Raw genomic sequence first — 19,353 nt, 5'->3', positions numbered from 1 at the left:
TACAAGTATGTAGTCCACTCGATGCATATTAAGCGTTCTGCACAACTGCCTATTCTATGGTTCCATAAGTGCCACTTGCCTGGTTGTCTGCTTCAAAAAATAAGTTGCAAGCTTTGGATTAATTACCACTCAGTGCTTGAAGTGCTCGGCACAGACCTGATATCACTCGGTGATCATCACAAGTTGGTGCGACTACACCTGTGTTAAACCGCCAATCACAGTCATCAAGTCTAGTTGTTGTACACAATACAAAAAACGCACACGCGCTTACATACACACTCGTACATATGTACAAGTGATTGTTTTCCAACAACTTTGTTGTTTCATGTTGCAGTGGGTTTACGGCAAGGGGGTTTATGGTTTATGTAAGCATAGCAAATGTTTTACTTAGCAACTCATTAAACATAGACACACACCAGGAGAATTGTGTGTACATTTATGGTAATATATACAATATGCAGAGCGCCGAGTCGTTGTGCAGCCGTTAAGTGATTGATTACGAAACCTCTTCAGGCTGTCAGCGTCGAATAAAATAAATACAAACGCTCAAGTGGCGAAAACAAAATACTTGCAGATATTTTAAAACGATCAACAATGATATTTTTAAACAATTTTTTTTCGTTGGCACTTTAATGAACGTTTGCGTTTATTCTATTTGTACTATTTTTAGTAGAGATAATTAGCCCTTTAGCAGCTAAAGTTCAACTGTATACGGCAGACTGTCAGAAATGATCAACCAATGCAGAACTCGTTGGCATTGATTTAATATTTCAGTAGTTGGCTGCAACGCTTCTGGTTCTTCTACAAGTATATTGAAAGCGATACAATGTAGTGCTACCAGTGAACGTAAATGGACGAGAAGGTGCAAATTGAATTTTGTATGCTGCTCGATTGCTTCTAAGTTCGCTGATTCTACTACATATAATAAAAATATATTAATCTACACACACGGATGGCAAATTTGCGGATTGAGTTTTAAGCATTCATTCAGTTTTTGCACGGAAACTCACGTTTGTGGAAAGTTTTCTACTTACTCGTTGGCACTCGTGCATAACGGCGTAGTTATTCGCACAACTTTGGCGTTTCGGCACGCTAACTTTGGTGGAATCATCCAGCAAAAACCTTGAAAGTTTTTCAAAGTAAACTCTAAATGAAACGCTCGTTTAGTTGTATTTGTCATTTAATGTTTTTTCTGAGTTATACTTAAATGTATATATGTTTTATATAATAATGTAGTGCATGAAGTCAATTACTTGCATATTATAAGTTCAAAATTTTGAAGCTTTTGCTTTACTTAATTCTTGGTTGGATTTTAACTAGAAATAAATAATAGTAAATACCGATTAACAATTTGTCATCCCTGCTTTAATTTTTTATTTTTATTTTTTATAATTTACTTCTTAGTTCTCGGATCGATACTTGGTTGCGCGCATCTACGTCTATCTCATTTGATTTATTTTTCATCCATTTATTATTTAATTACATATTTAAATAACCTTAATTGGTAATTAAATGCATTTCCAACAACTTAACTAATATATGTATGTATGTATGTACTCGTGTGTATGTATATATTTCGTACTGCAGACGATTCGAATAACATTTTAATTATTATTATAATAATTTTAATGGGACTTTAAGAACTCTTTGAGAATGCACACATCTTTGGTTTGACAATAGTGTATGTTAGTACGGGTATGTGATTTCGTGCTTCTCAAGTATGATTTATCAAAATTGTCTGACTTATTAAAAAACGCTTTTTATATTTATGATCGAATCGAATTGTTGACTAGATTTACAAAAAATTAACAAGCATTTACGGTAGTATAGAAACACGTTGCTAATTTTACGGTGTTAAGCAGGCTTTCGAAATATATGTCATAAGCAGAACACTTTATTTCACTGCTGACAGATTTTGTTCATTGTGTTAGGAAGGAGATCAGTTGGAAAGGTTGTTCGAAATGGCAATATTTATGTCAGAACGTAACATAATTGAGATCAATACTGTATAGTGGAGAATATTGGTAGCATATTAAGCCAAAACCAGAAATTTCAGACAACTTTGAGGCGCAGTTAAAGTAAATGATTATCAGTCATAGTAAATGCCAAGAGCTTTATTCAGTGGCCTCATATGCAGCTTAGGTTACTTGATCGGGGAAGGGGCAGCTTTATAACTCTCATGCACATTTTCTAATTAATTTCGCGTAGCGATTTAGCGAGCAGCCGTTTACTGTACGCTTTTTTATTTTAATTTGAGGGAGGACTAATGGGCGCCTAGTACTCATTCGCATGCGCGTACGCTAACGTTACGGGGTTCAGGTTTTTGTAAGGTGTTACAAAAATACATGCATAAACATCTAGAACTTTGAATAGGATCTCGTTTGCTTATACTCTATTGAAAACAACAACAACAACGCTTACTTATTGATACTTTTCAAACGACTTTATCGGGTTCCTCACAATTCCTAATACTAAAGGAGCCAGTAATATCATAAGAAGTTTTCAAATCTTAGTTTCAAATTCCATCTGCTGCTAGCCAAGTTATGCTAATGCTTTGGTATTCTTTTATCTAATCCATCGAAGCTACTTGTGAGACTGAACGCGTATACGTTGGGAAAAGGGTTCATTAGCAAGGCAGAAATTTCTCGAACATTGAGTTATTGCGACTGTTTTAAATCTTCGAAGGAATTCAGCAAGGTGTAATACCAAGCACTTGAATATTTTATGCAAAATATTTCTTTTTCTAGTTTTTTTCCTGCACACCAAAATTCATTAAAATTTTCAACTAACTAAGCTAATTCCATGTACTTGTCGGCAAGTAATTGGTACAATATGTATGTATGTATGTATGTAATTTGAATATGTATTAGTGTATGCATATACTTGTAGTTGTAGTAGTTATAAATATGTATGCAAGCACTAGCTGATTTCATATATGTAAAGTGATTAATAACTTCTGATATTAGAGCTTAAACAATGTTCATATATAAGTCTCTTTGTTCACAAGAAAAAGTATTCGATTTTCTATGTCACGCATGGAACCCTGCAGTGATAGCGGCAGGTGCACAAAAACAAAAAAATGCTATGCTTAATATTATAATAAACTGAAGTATTAAATGAGCAAGTTCAAAATATTGCCTGCTACACATTCAATGTGCTTTAGACCGTTAGAAGGCATTTTGAAATGATTAAAGGCTTAAATTAATATAAAGAATTAATCCTCAATTGGATGTGTTGTTATATAAAAAGCATTAACATATTTTAAGCAAGCAGGAGCACCAGTCCAAACAAAACCTCACAAATTTAACTATTTAAATGTAGATATATATATTTTAAATATTTTACTAGCTGATCTTAAAGAATAACTACGTGTTAAAACCGCGCTAACAAAACAGAAAGGCATTCGAGTGTTATCTAAATAAAGTAAGAATTCTTCATAAGAAATTTAACTTAAGAACTTAATACGCGTGAGTGGTGAATCCAGCAACTCGTTGTTGAAACGCCAACGGCCTCACTTGCGATTGTCTGGAAACTTGCGATTTCGGGGACTGTGCGAAACATCACGCCGTGGAAACTCGTCCAACTGAAAATAAAAAGCATGCTCTTTGTTAAGCTTAAGTAAATATCAGCTTGATCTGTAAATACCTTAGAGGAACTCCCTTTTGAGCGGCTTGAACTTGCCCGTCGCATTGGCACGTCCATCTCGTCATCCGTGTAGCAGCTATACTCACGCGATGAATCACTAAAAACAACAATGAGTTAATGGTTTATAAATCTACCTCAAGTAGTTACCTTGGTTCAATTCCGTCTTGTGTATCGGGATCCAGTAATGGCAACATATCCTCTCCTTGTTGTAGCAGATCAACACTGGTTATGGATTTGCTGCTTGTCACACCTTCCACCTCATCATCGACATTGGCTGCGTTCGCATTGTCGCCCGCGCCAGCGCCAGCGCCACCTTCACGCTTGGCTTCATGACACTCACATTGACAATCCTCCGGCTTGACATAGTTGTAGTGGATTTTGCCATCCATTGTCACATCAGGTTGTGCTGCTTGATGGCTATGTCCATGTCCATGTGTATGCGTTTGGGGCTGCGATGTATGTTGAACACTCGATGTGGTGGCATGAACTCGACTGCTGCTGGTGCTTGTTATTACACCATCTTTTGGTAATGCCGTGATTCGTTTTGGTGGCTTGCGCTTTTCGGGTATATTTTCGAAATCTATCCAGTGTCCGGAGAGTTTTCGTTGTGTTGTTGTGGTGCCCGACGTTGGTGTAATTTGTGTTTGCGTGGTCTGCACGGTAGTTGTTGTCGCTTTGCTTACAGCAACTTTGGTTTTGATTTCCGATTCGGGTTGTGTTTGTTGCTGCAGCAATTGTTTATTGGAGTCTTTGCGTTCCAAATTTGACGCAGTAGCGCGAAGGCCTTCTTCGGCAAACTCAAACCAGGACTTGCCACTGGTATTAGATGGTCGTCGCGGAGACTTTGCGCTTTGTACTCGCTCTTTTGTAGAGTCTTTTCGTGGCAAACTTATTCGTAGTTTTTCACCACGTACTGGAACTGAACCGCTAAGTTCGTATGTTTGTTCCTGAGGTGTAACTATTCCACAATATTCCTCTAAGTGTGAAGGATTCAGTGGTGTAGTTGAGCGTGGTCGTTCCACCGGACATGTTTTCAATTCCATATTGGCTCGATCTTTCATAGGGACAAGTGGCACACCATGTGCACGTTCCTCTGGTAACGTGGTTGGCACATAAGGAAGCTCGTCAAAAGACTCTTGCGACACGAGTCCAGTACTTTCGTGATCTTCAATTGTCCCAACATGACGAGGCAAATGCCGACGCTTAGGATCGGCTCCAGCTGACGAGCCGCCAGCTAAGTCAGAGTCTCGTTCACTTTCAGACGATTCGACTGGTTCATCGGTTGAAGGCATTGATTGCCTTTCTGTTCCGACATGAGAGCCATGTGAGCGACGTGTGGGTGTAGAGGTTCGTGGTGGTTTAACGGGCGTTTGTTTTCCGGAGCGATCTACAGGGGATTGTGATTGTGATCGCGGTACTCGTTGTGTGGGCGTTGGCGAACGACTTCCAGACACGGATGGAGCTGCTGGGGGAGGTGATGGTGAAGGAGCTGTAGATGGTGGTGGTGGTTGAGGCAGTGTCGGTTTACGTTGCTGATGTTGTTTTGATAGTTTTTGGTCGTCACGCTGTTCTGCGACGGGAACAATCGCATCCTCCGTACTATCACCAGGTTTTGGTTCAGAAACACTTTGCCTTTTAGGTTTTCGTGGCACATTCTCATGATACTTTTTTCGCACATCGAAATTTTCCAAGTAACGTGAATGCCGTTGATTTACAATCCCACCACCAGCATCTGCATCGTCTTCGGAAGTGGAGCGTGATTTTCTACGTGGTTCCTCATGTGATTCCTTACGACGCATAACCACTGCAGTTACTGTTGTTTGTACAATGTGCTTTTCGTCTTCTGATGTGGAAATCGATTTCTGCCGCCGAGCTGAAACTTCCGTAGAGCTCCGCCGTTTCGGTGGCAACTTCGTAGACTCTTTAGATTCCTGTATTTTTGTTGGAGCATGCAATTCTACCTCTTCCTCTGAGCGACGAATTACTGTGCCTTGCCTATGTAAGGTCTCTGAGCCAGGACTTTCTATTATTGTCTCTTGAACCTGCTCTGAAAGTTGGCTGGACTGACTTTCGGTTTTAGAAATACTAAATTGTGTAGAAAATATTGGATCCTGACTACCTGAACCTAAACGTGTGGTGAAAAGTAATCGACGCTTTTCTTTTGTGTGTTCATTTTCAGGCTGAACTTGTGTAATGTTTACATTGACTGTAGCTACAGTCTCCACGATCTTCGTCTCAGCGCCACTATCCACTGAAGGTAAACGATGAATTTCAGCCTCCGCGGCCATGCCATTTTCCTGCACAACATTTTCTTTAACATTGGCCAAATTTGAACGAATATTGACTTTTATAGCACTCGCATAGCTGGTTTCAGAACCAGCTGTCTCCTGTGAGTCCTGTGAGCTATACTTGTTCACTTCAAGGCTCCATGTACGTTCTTTATTGTCATCTTCCTGTGAAAGAGTGTGTATTGCATCAAGATTTTCAATGCGTTGTAGTTTTTCCATCTGTTGTGAACGTGGCTGCGATTGGCCACTACCTGAAGATCCACTTCCTGAACCTTTACGAGTGCCCACTGGTTTCAAAGCAGCAGCAGCCGCTGCAAGCTGGCTAGCAGTTATAGCAGTTGCAACCGGACGCATCGGTTCAGCATTGAGTTGTTGTATACCGTGCAATAGTTTGCGTGCCTCTTTTTCCTCTGGTGGGGTATGAAGAGGTATGTGGATTACGCCTTCCACAGGTTCATCGTAATAACGTAACCTACTGGCAGGGCGAGATCCACCTCCAGTGGTAGTCGATGATGGCGTGTGTGACTTACTGCGCATTTGTTGCAGCTGTTGCTGAAGCTCATGTCCATCGATAGGTGAGGAGCTCTTCGAAGATTTACCATCGGCGCCTGCATTACTTCCACGTTTCCCTGGTTTGAAAATCGCTAAAACGGATTTCTGTTTACTTGGTGTAACATTTTGTGACTGCGGCGTCGGGCGTTCTTTACTTTTACTGCGGGATCGTGAACGTTCACGAGGTGAATCAGGTGAGTCTTTACCGCCTAGTCGAAATAGCGAACTAAATGAACTCTTTCTCGAAACTGAAACAGTGGCTGGTGAAGGTGACCGACTGCCATGTGTATCCTTCGTCAAAGTGCCGTGTCGCGTCGGTTTAGGACTAGCCGTGGGTGTAAGCCGATTTTCATCCACAGCAGGCCGACCTAAACTCAATGAAGCAGGTTTCTTTTGACTCCGCGAATAAAGCGGAGCAATGCTGTTCGGAGCCTCCACAACTTTCTCATGAGGGGCAATACCTTTGTCGTTATACATATAGTCAGGCTTCAGGTTAATGCGTATATACTCTGTGCCGCTGGGTGTTTTTCCAATTACCATTTGTCCAGGACTTTTGCTACTTCTCCGCTGAGCACCCATGACTGGCTTTGCAACACCACCAGGTGCAATAGCTACAGCATTAGGTCGCTCCGTTTTCTTAGTACTTTTCATTGGCGGTTTAGCTTCACCGTTTGATAGCGATGTCGGCTTCTTCTTCGGTGAACTCTCCACTGTAATACCTTCCGCCAACACCGCCTGTGTTGGATCGTGCTTACGTGACAGCAAAACTTGCTCAAGTAATTCAACAGTTGGTGGCTCAATGGTGGTTGAAAGTCGACCGTCCACTACGTTTTCCAAAGGTTTTGGACCACAAAATGATGTCTCTAAAAGCATGCGATGAGGTGAAGGCGAACGTGAGACACCCGATACCGCTGAGAGTCGACTCACAGCCGAACCCTGACTGCCAACGCTTGATATACGACTTGTGCGTCCGGAAATACAAAGCAATGCAGCGACCTCGGAACTGGCCGAGTCTTTACGCTGGTGCTGTTGCAAATAGCTTTCATGATCGTCAAATTTGAAGATATGTGGGGAGGAGCGTTTTACTTGCTGAAAAAAAACAAATACCAGATAATGTAACAAATGTAAAAAGCTATAATGAGCAGTCAAAGAAAATAAATAAGTACGAGTATATCCGAAATCGGTTGCTCCACCCGCTACCTGAAGGATATAAACTTAACAACTGCATGCAGCGTCTAGTAGGCGACCACTTACAATTGAATATTAATTCTCAAAGCAAAGACAAGTGGTCTAACTGACAGGCAAGCAATGCAATAAGTTGTCAAGAATCGCTGCAGAAGCTCTGGGACTCAATGACACAGAATGGCAGACAATGTCGTAAGTGGGTTATGTTACTCAGTCTATGATGGCGGTTAGATGAATTTACAAAACTCTGACAGACAAGCGAGATAAGTGAATGAAACAGATGAAGAACAGAGAAGCATTGCTGACTTATTCAATTAAGCGCAAGCAGTAAACTGAGGTGAGGAATACAACAAATAAAAAGTAGCCGATAAAAGAGTGAAATATGAAGGCAAAATTAAGTTATAAAGTCTTCATAAAGCCATCACGAGCTACTGTGCTGATGTTGAGGTCAGTATGAGCGAGTTGGGGACCAGTCAGAGCCCAGATTGTGCTATAAGAGCGCACTACCTTTATATAAAGAAATGGAGTTCCTTAATTTGTGACGCACACTAATGTACAACTCCCTTCGCGCACCATATGCTCAGCTATGTACCTATCATGAATTTGCTGGTTATAGGACCATATAAAATGGTGTGCTCTTATAGTTTCTTCAGTTGGGTAAGAGCCAACAACGCAAACAATAAAAATTCACAAAATGAATGATTCCATTCGAAGGCAAACCCAACTATACCATTTACTAAATTCATCCAGCGTTAACCTACATTTTGCAGCCGCAACGTAGGAGTGGGCAGCAGATGTACACACATGCATATGTATATCTAATGGTGTGTGTGTGTGTTTCCGGCAATATGCATGTGTTTTGTTGCATGAGAGTTTCGGAAGGGTTTTAATTTTCAATCGAGCAGCTTGCCAAACACAATTGCACTGTAAAGTAGACCAACTGGTTCTAGGACGTGCATGTCATCAGCATTGCAATATCTGAGTGATTTTAACGTTCACAATGGCGCTGCAACATTTTCGATGTGCTCCTCATTCAGATGTGTAAATAACTGGGCATACGAGTATTAGGTTGGAGCAAAAAAAAATATTTAATAGCCTGAGAGTAAAATTTGTAGATAATAAAAAAATAAAAATTTTGGAAAACAAATTTTTTAACATCGCAACTTAAGCAACCTTGCGCTCGGCTAACGCTTAAGAATGCTCTTGAGCTCATTTACTCGTTGTCATATAAAATAACGAATCCTTAACAATTTGATAGTTTGTTCATGTAAAGGAAATTACCTGCTGTTGCATCTTCTCCTGCTCCTCCTTCTTCTGCGCCGGATCCATAAAGTACAACTCTTCGGTTGAGCTACGTAGCTCCAGAGCGCCCTCTTCGCGAAAGCCCACTCCGATTGTTTCCTGTAGGGTGCCAGTGCCAACCTTCATTTGATTATCATTTTTATTGCAAAAAATTTACAACAAAAAAATCAAAACGTAACAACAATTTTGAAAACCAAAAACAAAGTCAAAAGCGCGAATATATAACGGCGATTTTTGTGGAATTTAATGGCATTATACACAAAGCGTAGTGAACCCAAAAGTATGCAACGAAAAGGGTGTGTAGATGTGTGGGTGACGGAGCGTGTAGCAATTGCACATAAAACAAGACGTATGAAGGACGTGTATATGTATATTTAACAAAAGGGATGAATAGAAGCATGTAAAGGGAGAAGAAGAAAAAGAGAAAAGCAAAGAAAAATTTACTTTCCAAGTGTCAGTGTCGAAAGTGATTTACACATACACACACACAGTCTTATGCATATGTATTATGTGCGCGTGCCTTCATAATTATCTACGTGCGTGTGTGTGTCTGTGTGCGATGCGTTATGTTCACACTTATACAAGACTGAAGCACAGGCGAGCACAGATGTGTTCGTAATGATGATATATGTATGTATGTAAATGCTTAGCAGCGTGCGTGTGTGTGACATTAGTATACGTGCGTACATTAACTGCTTTACAACAATAACAATAATAATAATCTACAAATCCCATGCGGCGTTGCAAAATTATCAGCCGCTTTCTGACAGTTGTGTGACTGTCGCGTTCGGCAGCGAAGCGGCGCGGCAAAGGAATGCGGGTGCACAATTAGTGGGTATACAAATGTGTGCAGTAAATGTCAGATGAGTTGCAGGTTATTTGTTTGTGTGTGTGTGTGTGCGTGCGCGTGCTTTTGATAGGCTTGTGTCGCTGAAATCCGCGTAACGTGGCAACTTTTTATGACGTCGTCAGCAAATTAAGTTAATTTAATTAAATTAATTAAGTCAAATTTGCTGAAAGATGGCAATTGCACACTTTCGTAATGAGTCGAGGCGTGAGCATGCGCTGACTGAAAGAGCTGAAGAACTGAAGTGTTATTTACGTTTAATTATGTAAATTATGAATATTGACTTGGTGTCTGCCAAAACATGCTAAAAATGTCTTTCAATAGATTCAAAACTTAATTTCGACTTCTGCAGTACTTTATGGCAGTGCTCCCATTTGCGCTTCAGTGAAGTTCAGCACTTTTCATAACCGTTGAGTGCTGCGACAGTGACTGCCAGCTGAGTGGGTCATGCACTTTAAACTTTATACCAATTTTCCTTCACCCACACAACAACAACTATGCTTTTTTGTGAGCGAAGTAAAGTGTAGAGGTTTTGCAAAAAGTAAATTTAACGTCGGTTGCTTTCATTTGGTTCTTGTGCTTTGCAAGTACGTGTATGTGCATTTGTGCGGAATTTTTTTTAACGCTGCTGTAAAACTTCAGCAACAGGCAATGCAAGTCACCTATGCCAGCGCACGCCAGCTCCTGCGTAGTGCATTCACTCAGCCATTGTGTTTGAGCTTGGTGTGTGTGTGTGTTGATGTGCGGCCAGGACAGCGTTCGGTTGCTTTTAACGTCAGCGCGGTAAGGTCCATCACATTTAGGGCACACAGTACAACAATCGGCCGAAAACAATTGCTGTAAGTGGTGGGAAAGAAGTGCAGGCGACCACACAACAAGCGCAGTGGCTGCGATATCACAATTGCAACTTGTACTTGCCACCAACAACAATTGATAGAAATAACACAAGCTAACTGTTAACAATAACAGCTTGTCATCCTGTTTTTCCACATAGCGGAAATTTGGTTTGTTTTAAGTTGTTATTTTCTTGCCTTTGCCTTTGTTTCTACCACTGCTTGACATTGGTTTGAGCACCGTCGAATGAGTTTACACATTTCTAAAGTGGGTCACATTAACTGGTTCTTGACACATTCCAAAGACAGTCAGAAAACAAACGTCTATACAAAAACATGTGACAGAGGTACACTTTATGTAAATATTTGCATAAATATTATTTTTGCAAGAGATAAAGGGGAATAACAACATAGAGGACAACGTAAAATGTCTTTATGAGTGTCGTGAACACAAGAGAGCGATTGAATATAGAAAGGTGAGTTGTTGTGGGTTCAGCATGTTAGAGTTCAGCTCAGCCGTCGCGGTTACCTACGCTTAGTCAGTGAAAATCAAAGATTTGGAAGATCCGCATACTCATACAAAGCGTACAGCCAATTGCAAAGGCAGCCGAAAGTAGAGAGCTGTCAGATCAGCTAAATGTCGGGTTAATATTCTGATACTAAGTACTATGGTGGAGCAAAAAAATTTTTTTTTGCTTAGCCTGAGGGTAAAATTTGTAGATTTAAAAAAAAGAAAATTTTTGGAAACTTTGGAATTTAACATTTACTCACTTTTAAAGTAAATTTCGAGTTAAAATTTTTTGGGACAAAAAAAATGTTTTTGGTTTAAACTCTTCTTATTTATAAAAAAAAATTTCCGAATTTGACGGTTTTTGACTCAAAATTTAATTTAACGCTTAAGGAAAGCATGTTGTCGTTTAATACTTTTTTTGTAACCTCCAATAATGACTACAAAATTTTTTTTTAAGTTGATAACTTTTAATTGGCCAGAAAAAGGACTCTCCACAGCTTCTAGAACACTTATCAAAAACTTTTTAGGAAATAAAAATTTTAAATCGAAATTTACTTTAAAAGTGAGTGGGCCGGGCCTCTGTGTGTTAACATTTTTTTTTTGTTTTTTCCAAAAAATTTAATTTTTTATAATCTACAAATTTTACCCTCAGGCTATGGAAAAAAAATTCCGTCCTACTATTTACATATATAATTTGTAACTCTCAACTAAAACATCTGCGAAATCGACAACTTAAGTGCACTTTGCATAAAACCCGCACTGCACATTGTTTCTTTTGGCCTGCCTTCTGCCATGTACTGATTGTAGCTGGTCCACTTTCTAACTGAACTCATTAACCCACAAAATGAACGAATGAGCAGAAGCAACGGTGTTCATACACCAGCCATGCACAGTGCGACAGCTATTGAAGAGGCGAGCGACTGAAGCAGCTCAAAAACGTGCAGAAAATCATGTTGGAGGAGGCGTAGGATGCAGAAAGAACTTTAATGTTGGCAGTGTTGTTGTTGTTAACGACTGCAGGCAGCAACGGGCAGTAAATACAATAATGGCAGTTAGCCATTAATGTGTGCGCTTTTATGCGACGCGACACGATGTGAATGTGCATGAGTGGAAATGTGCGATAATTATGGCAAGAACGAGAGAAATTTTCAAGCAAAAACTGCAAACATTCGCTCACCCACTCACCCTTCTCGAGATAGCGATGCTAAAACAAAGCCAAGCTGGCGTTACTTTAAACTTCTGCATCGTACGGCTGACACACTCGCTGGCACTCACACACTGACATCAAATCTCATGCACATTTACTATACATACATACATATTTACAAAACGCATTTTCTCGCATTATCATCACCTGTTCGAACACATTCTCCGGACTGCTTTCCCGGCTGTCCTCTTCGTGATGCGATGACGACGATGCACGACTCAATTCGATGCGGGGCGTGGAGGGTGTGGCAAGCGTAGTGGCTCCTTTGTACGCGCCTCCTACTGCAGCCGTTAGCTGTTGATGCTGGAATTGTGGCTGACCAACAGTGTCGCTGCCACCTGCTGTAGTGCTGGCGGAGCTGCTCGCCTTTAAAGGAGTTGTTCGCCTCGTATTGTTGCCTTCGTGTTTAGTTCTATTGCTTGCGAGGACTGCAGCGGCGGCGGCGTTGGCGTCTGTTGCAACGACACCACTTCCCGACACCGATACAGCGATACTAGGTTGCTCTACTTGGGCATTTCTTGTTTTCCCTATTGCGATTGCTGTGTCCGCAGCTGTTTTATTAATGTGCTCGCGTGGCTCCATCTGTGTGGAAGAGAAATATGAGTAGCAAAAACAAAAAAAAAAAACGTTTTGTATTTTAATGAGTCGTTAATTTCAGATCAACTTATGTCGAAGTACATAATTAATGACTATTTATAAGCTACAATACGGCGTGACTGTGGCTTTACCGCAATTTCTAGACTAAACGTTAGTGGCTCGACGCAAGGTATTTGTTCACGCCAAAGTGTAGATTTTGTGTTGTAAATTTAACTTGCTTATTTAACATTTATTTAACTATTTAACTAACTTTTGTCAGAGTTTTATTTGTAAGGCCAAGACAGGAAGGGCCTTTCACTGCGTCGCTAGCGTAAATAGTTTAACTTTTAAGGTTAGCAATGAAATTTCATTGAACATCAATTTTTCCACAAAATGTTTTCTAAAGCACTTTCATTTCCTATACACTTGTGAGTGGTGCTTCCGGCGTTGTCGTTGCTTCATAGATTTCATCCTTGAGCCTGACAGCTAGCGGCGTATTTAAACGCACGACATAATATTATTTATAGCACCACATGCCCACATATCTGTACACAGTATTTGTAATTAAATTGATTTCCTTCACTTCCGATTGTCGAAGCTTTCATCGAATTTGAAACTTGCCACTTTCGAAACTTTGCAATTTAATTAACTGTCAAAGGAAAGTGCACAGATAACGTTATTGCAAGACACAATGCCGCCGCTGGCTTAGCAAAATTCACTGGATACATATTCAAAAAAAATGTGTGCCACTCTTGCCACTTCACAACACAAAGCACACACACATTTAAGACTTTCTCAACAACTTTTGCTCTTCAACTTTCTAAGTATTTTGTTTTATCGATAATTTTTTGCAAAAAGACCTTACAACTTTCAACCGTTGTAAGTTTTTATTCACATCTCTTTGAAGTACTCGGCTAGGGCTGTTTAGGCACAGAAATTTGACTAAAAATTTGCTCGTCTTGTCTCGGACAGCTCTTACCCCGACAGCCTCAACACTTATTGTCTTTTTGACTACAGTTTCGCGTAGCTTTGCAATTCAACAGACGAAGTCAAACGCACCAGGCATTGCATTGCAATATAAGACTACTTCTGTTATGCTGCTTTGCAATTTTAATTATTTTCGCTTGTGCGTCTTTTATTCCTTTTCAAATGTCTTGAACTTTACAATACGTTTACATTAATGGCTTGCTTTGCTTGCTGCATTTTTATGTTCGTGTGAGTGAACAGGAATACGCTTTGTTGTTGCTGTGTGCGAAATTTCAGCTGCCATGTACGTCCTTTTGCACTTGAGCTCATATGAAAGCCTTGGATTAGACACTTCGTACAGCGCCGAGTTTAGTACTGCTTAGGCGCCCAAATTTTTACACTTGAATTTTTCACATATACTTTTTTTTTGAAAGGAACAATTAAGTGAATATTGCAGACTGCCGTTAAAGTATTGCACGCGCATGAAAAATATAGAGCTCAAGTTGTTTCACAGTTTCAGGGTACACAAAAATTTTCGTTCAGCACGAGCAAGAATTTTGGACACAAGCTCTGCATAACCCCTGCACAGGAAAAACCAATTCACGCACATAGCAGGCTTAAGCTGCAAGGCTTTTACATGTAAATGTTGTCAATTGCACATGTATTTGTTGTCAATTTAAGTACCTCGATTTAATTTGTATTGGATTTTTGATTAGTTAAAGTAGCTGCTAATGTGCCTAGAAGTAGGCAAAGGGTGCAAATATGCTGATACACATACCGCTTTCACGGTGGATATGTGCGGCGGTGACGAAGGTGGTAACAATGAAGTACACCACTTCCAGACGAGTCCAACGACTGCGATTGCTGTAGCTGCTTCACGCACGCACCGAACACCAACTGACAGCCAGCAGCTTGTCAGCGGCGACGACAGCTTGTCTGGCGACTGGGCTTGTGAGCTTTGCTGGAAAGCGCGCGTGCTTTTCGAATACACACCTGCTGACGACCAGTCGCTTTAGAGCTTGCACATAGCCGCGGTTGTAACGAGCCATTGGTGTGTTGGTGTGTGCGTGGTCACACAGCTGTTGGTTACAACATTTCGCCAGCTTTTTCTGTTGAATTCACAAGCTTTTGTTCAGCACATTGTCAGCTATGGTAGCTTTTTGAACGACTGCTGAAGAGGGTTATAAATATTGTGGCCGTGCAAAAGAGAGTAACGCTAAACCTTTTGTTTACATTCGCATGTGACAACCAGCTCTACAGTGCATTGTTTTTGCTGGGTTTGCGATGGCCTTCCCTATTTGACAACCGCAGGCACGTGACTTTGAATTCGAGTGACAAAAAGCGTTGGGTGGCGCGTGTGCGTATGTATACGAAACGCCGCTGGCTTGTTTACATACAAAATAAAATTTAAAGTTAGCACAGTACGCTTAGTAAGGCCAATAAATTGCGCCGGAGTTCGCAGACGCACAGGCGTTTCCAAGAAAATGTCCGAATTTCAAATTCAACCTAGCAACCGAGTTGTTCATAGTAGTATATATAGATAAATATGCAAAAGTAAGCTTTCAAAGTATGTGGTCTATTTTGTTTGTGGCATGCGGCAAGCGACTTACCAACAACTCGCCATTGCTGTGGATGTCCTTGGCAAGAGCTTCATGTTCCTGCAATGCGCTGAACTTCGTTGAACCCAAGCAAGACGCTGCTGGCATAACCGTTGCTGCTGTGGCTGAACTGCTGCTTGTCATAGCGCTTGTAGTGCTGCTATGGATCGTGTTGCCCGTTGATGCCGTGTCCTCAAACGACTTCTCGAACGATGCAATTGGCGCGGCGCCAAGCCGCTTCTGTTTTCGCGCATCCATCCCGGACGCCCTGACTGCTTGGCAGTTATGACTTCTATTTCGCTGCTTTTACTGTAGAATTGTCTGTGATATGGTTTGTAGTAGTGGTGTAGTGTAGTAAACTAGAATGTTGCCCACACAAATGCTGCGTTTTATATTTAACGGGTTTATGAGCAACTGGATGTGCGTGTCGAATGTGTAAACATTTAAGTCAGCGTAGACACTAAATTTTTATTGCGTGATTCATTTTGAATATATACTTGAAGGCAGAACGTTTAACCTAACTTAAAATATATTTAGTTTGCATTTTTATTTATTTTTTCTACACTCTGCCACGCTGCTATTACGTAATGATTTTAAATAATTTAATTCGTCTTTTTTAAATGCATCCACGTCGCTGCCTTTAACACAACTGCGTTTAATTTTTTATCAGTCACGTCTGTGCTGAGACCGCTGTGTTTCCTCAGGCGCACTGAACTGCACGCTAACTATCCGAATGCCCTTGAGGGCAATAAACTCGAGGTTATTACCAAAGTGTAGGCAACAATGCAACAAGCCAACCAAGTCGCCGTTGTGTCATGCAACGGATGTGCAAACAAAGGCAGAGTGGCCAACAATGTTGTGCACATAAATAAATAAATATAAGTAAATACGAAAAGTTTGTTGCTTGTGAGCATAATAAAAGCAAACAAACGTCGTTTGCTTCGCGATTTTGCACTCCATGGCGGCTACTTAATTTCATAAGAACGCGCTGTAGCCTGACATGTTTGCATACGCAACAGTATACGCTAAGGTCCATTAAGCGCTCCACACTAGGCGCCAGAACACTTCGTCTAGTTTTTTTGGCATTTTAGAATAAATTACTGCTGGTTAGAGCATGTAACAAAAACTGTATAAAATTAAGCGCATCGTTGCACTGGAGCGGCTGTGTCACCTAGCACGGAAGTTGCTGACAGCGCCCTTTATAACTTACGCGCGGTGTAATATTTGTTTGTGTTTGCCTCACTTGCACTAAAATGCGATAATCTATCGCAAGCCTATGGAGAATTATGCTCGAAGCGCTGCAACAAGGCTGGGAGTAACAGCGCTGCCTTTGCTATAAGCACGCTTAGTTAAACACACCGCCCTCGGTTGCATAAGTAAATAGCTAGCTGGTATATATTGTCAAGAAGCAAAAATTTAGCTCTTCACCTTTTACAATTAAACTTTATTATTTCTTTTATTTTTAAATTTCTCGTGAAGAATTGAATTATATTAGAAACCTTTATGAATTCAAATTTTTTTTGCTGTTTCAGCAATATTTATTTTCTCAATATGACCATTATTGTATTTTAATTATCTGCTGAGCACCATACTAACCTCAAAGGCTTCAATTTTTGTTGCAGTTAAGTTTCACTACACTATAACTGTCTGGCTGTATTTATTCCGCCGACGCAAAAATAATTTAAATTTGCGCGCTGCTACTTCATAAACGACCAACGCAAATTAACAGTGCCAAAATTTAATCTACCACGCAAAGCGCTAGTAGCTTGTGTGAGCTTACTCTCTAAATCGAATTGTTTACCTCGTCACAAACTTTAACTAAGCGCCATTGAACATACTTGCCGTACTCATACGTTGCTCAGCAGTTGGCGTCGATTACCCACTCACATACACATCCACCGTATATATATTTTATATATGTATGCATGGAGCAACGCTGTTTTAGATTAATAGCCATGAACCGTTGGCATTGCAACTGAGTCCAAGCACAGTACGTTATCGGAAGCAGTACCACCAAAGTTAGTATTCAATGTATACCAAATGGAAATTTGCGCTGAGCCGAACCTCTCAACGCACAATGTGTAGCAAACAGGCGATAACTGTGAAAAATGTGTATAGGCTATGGTGCTGTGAACCGTAATTATCGTTTTCCGCAGGTGATTTCGTTTGCATGTGGCGTTAGCGGCACTCATTAGTGGTGCGCCGTGGCGTATGAACAACATGAAATACTCCCCTATAGCGACGATTAACACAAATGCCTACGCATAAACATTAAACAGACTCTATCGATACGAACGACTGCATTCTAATCCGGCACACATTATCTTCAATTCATTGACATCACAAATTGCTCGATATTGCAACGCCATTGTCTAATTACGTTATTGCTCTGACAATATTTATATCTCCTAACTGGTGCTACAGTTGGCTCTATTAGTTTTCGGCAAACACAAATATTCGCATATTCGAACACCTCTTAATGACTCTAATCGCGCTATTAGCATTTGTAGTTTAGCGTGTTAATATAGGTGCTTCTGCGCAAGTCAATTGAGTAAAATTAATTGGTTTTTAATTGTTATGCCAGCCGGACATGCGAGCCGTTTTGCCACTAAATAGGCTAGCCAACGAATCAAAATCGATTACCACTACGTTGGCTGTGTGGCAGGTATGTGCGTGTATGCGCATATGCTGCTAGATCAATGACCACAACAAAATGTTGAAAAATGGGTCAGAAAGTTATTTATGGCGGATAATAGCTGTGTGTTGTGGTGTGGCAAGTCTCTGGCTGCAACTTACGTAAGGTTAGTTACTGACAAACTGACAAAGCGCAAAACTGTGAATACTTCCAAGAGCTCGAGTGTACAGGAAAAATTTTTGTTAGCGTTTGAAATATGTTTATTCCAATTTTTTTTTTTTTTATCATATTTTATTCATATTTAAATAATTATGCGTAGAAAGTTGCAATAATTGTTCCAGTTTGTAAAACAAATTGTGCTGAATGTGCTCTGAGCACTTGAAATTTATATAAAAAAACGAAAACAAAATAGAATAGCATTCGGTGACAATCAACGGCAAAAAAACTCTGTACATTGCTGTGTCACTCTATTTGTCTTCACAATGACATCATAAAATTACCTAACCGTTAGTTAGCATAAAATATTGCAATAAAAGCAAGAGTAAAGACGCGTCGCGCAAGTATGGCAGTAACGATGATTGCGTGTACTGAAGAAGAGGCAGAGAAACCACTAGAAGTTTTTCTTGCTTAACATGTTCTCAGTGACCTATTTGCTCATTATAAATTCATAAATTACATAACTCAATTGCCGTTTATTGGCTTGAATGTGGTTTACTTCAGTGCAGTGACAACTAACTGGCTGTCGCGCTCTTCTTCCACTGAAAATATGCATGCTACTTCTTTCATATTTTCTTCAATGATCAAATGCTTACGATTAACACCGACAACAGCTAGCACTAAAAGGCTTGAACGTGCACCAGCACAACTAAGGCATAACTTTAGCGCAAACTGAAATACAACAACTTAAAATTGCCTTGTGTGCAGTTGATAATGTTTGGTAGTTCAAGTTGTTAGTATTATTGTTGTGTCGTGCTTATGGTGTTGCTGTGGTGGGAGTCAACAGCAGAGAGCACTTGAATGTATTAGTTAAACGCTAAATAGCCCCAAAACCTCATTTAAATACATGCATATATGAACAAGCTTTTGTATGCGTTAACCCTGTAGGGAATTTCCCTCCCAAATACTCGTACATACACCAAGACGGTCTTCGCATTCGCGCGCCTATGGCAAGCAAATGTAGATTTGCAAAACTTGTCGAATCGGTAATT

At 40.4% G+C, this 19,353-nt stretch overlaps 1 protein-coding gene across 4 annotated transcripts; it reads right to left on the bottom strand.

The window, feature by feature from the left end:
• Positions 1 to 1,162: 1,162 nt before the first annotated feature.
• LOC106617186 (serine/arginine repetitive matrix protein 2) lies at positions 1,163 to 18,384 on the bottom strand. Of its 4 annotated transcripts, none has more exons than XM_014234206.3 (6): positions 15,523 to 18,384; positions 12,518 to 12,952; positions 8,952 to 9,092; positions 3,793 to 7,574; positions 3,646 to 3,742; positions 1,163 to 3,583 (listed from the first exon to the last, which is right to left on the bottom strand). In XM_014234206.3, the coding sequence occupies exons 1-6, from the start codon at positions 15,766 to 15,768 to the stop codon at positions 3,512 to 3,514; spliced, it is 4,773 nt and encodes a 1,590-aa protein (XP_014089681.2). In that variant the 5' UTR covers positions 15,769 to 18,384; the 3' UTR covers positions 1,163 to 3,511. The 4 variants fall into 4 exon arrangements, with proteins under 4 accessions (XP_014089681.2, XP_036228447.2, XP_036228448.2 ...); XM_036372554.2 differs by having other exon boundaries at positions 8,952 to 9,071; XM_036372555.2 differs by lacking the exon at positions 15,523 to 18,384 and adding an exon at positions 14,597 to 14,793.
• Between the last annotated feature and the right edge of the window lie 969 nt (positions 18,385 to 19,353).

This window comes from Bactrocera oleae, chromosome 5, assembly GCF_042242935.1.
Source record: "Bactrocera oleae isolate idBacOlea1 chromosome 5, idBacOlea1, whole genome shotgun sequence".
Classification (NCBI taxonomy): Eukaryota; Metazoa; Arthropoda; class Insecta; order Diptera; family Tephritidae; genus Bactrocera; species Bactrocera oleae.
This window is presented reverse-complemented; position numbering and strand designations above follow the sequence as displayed.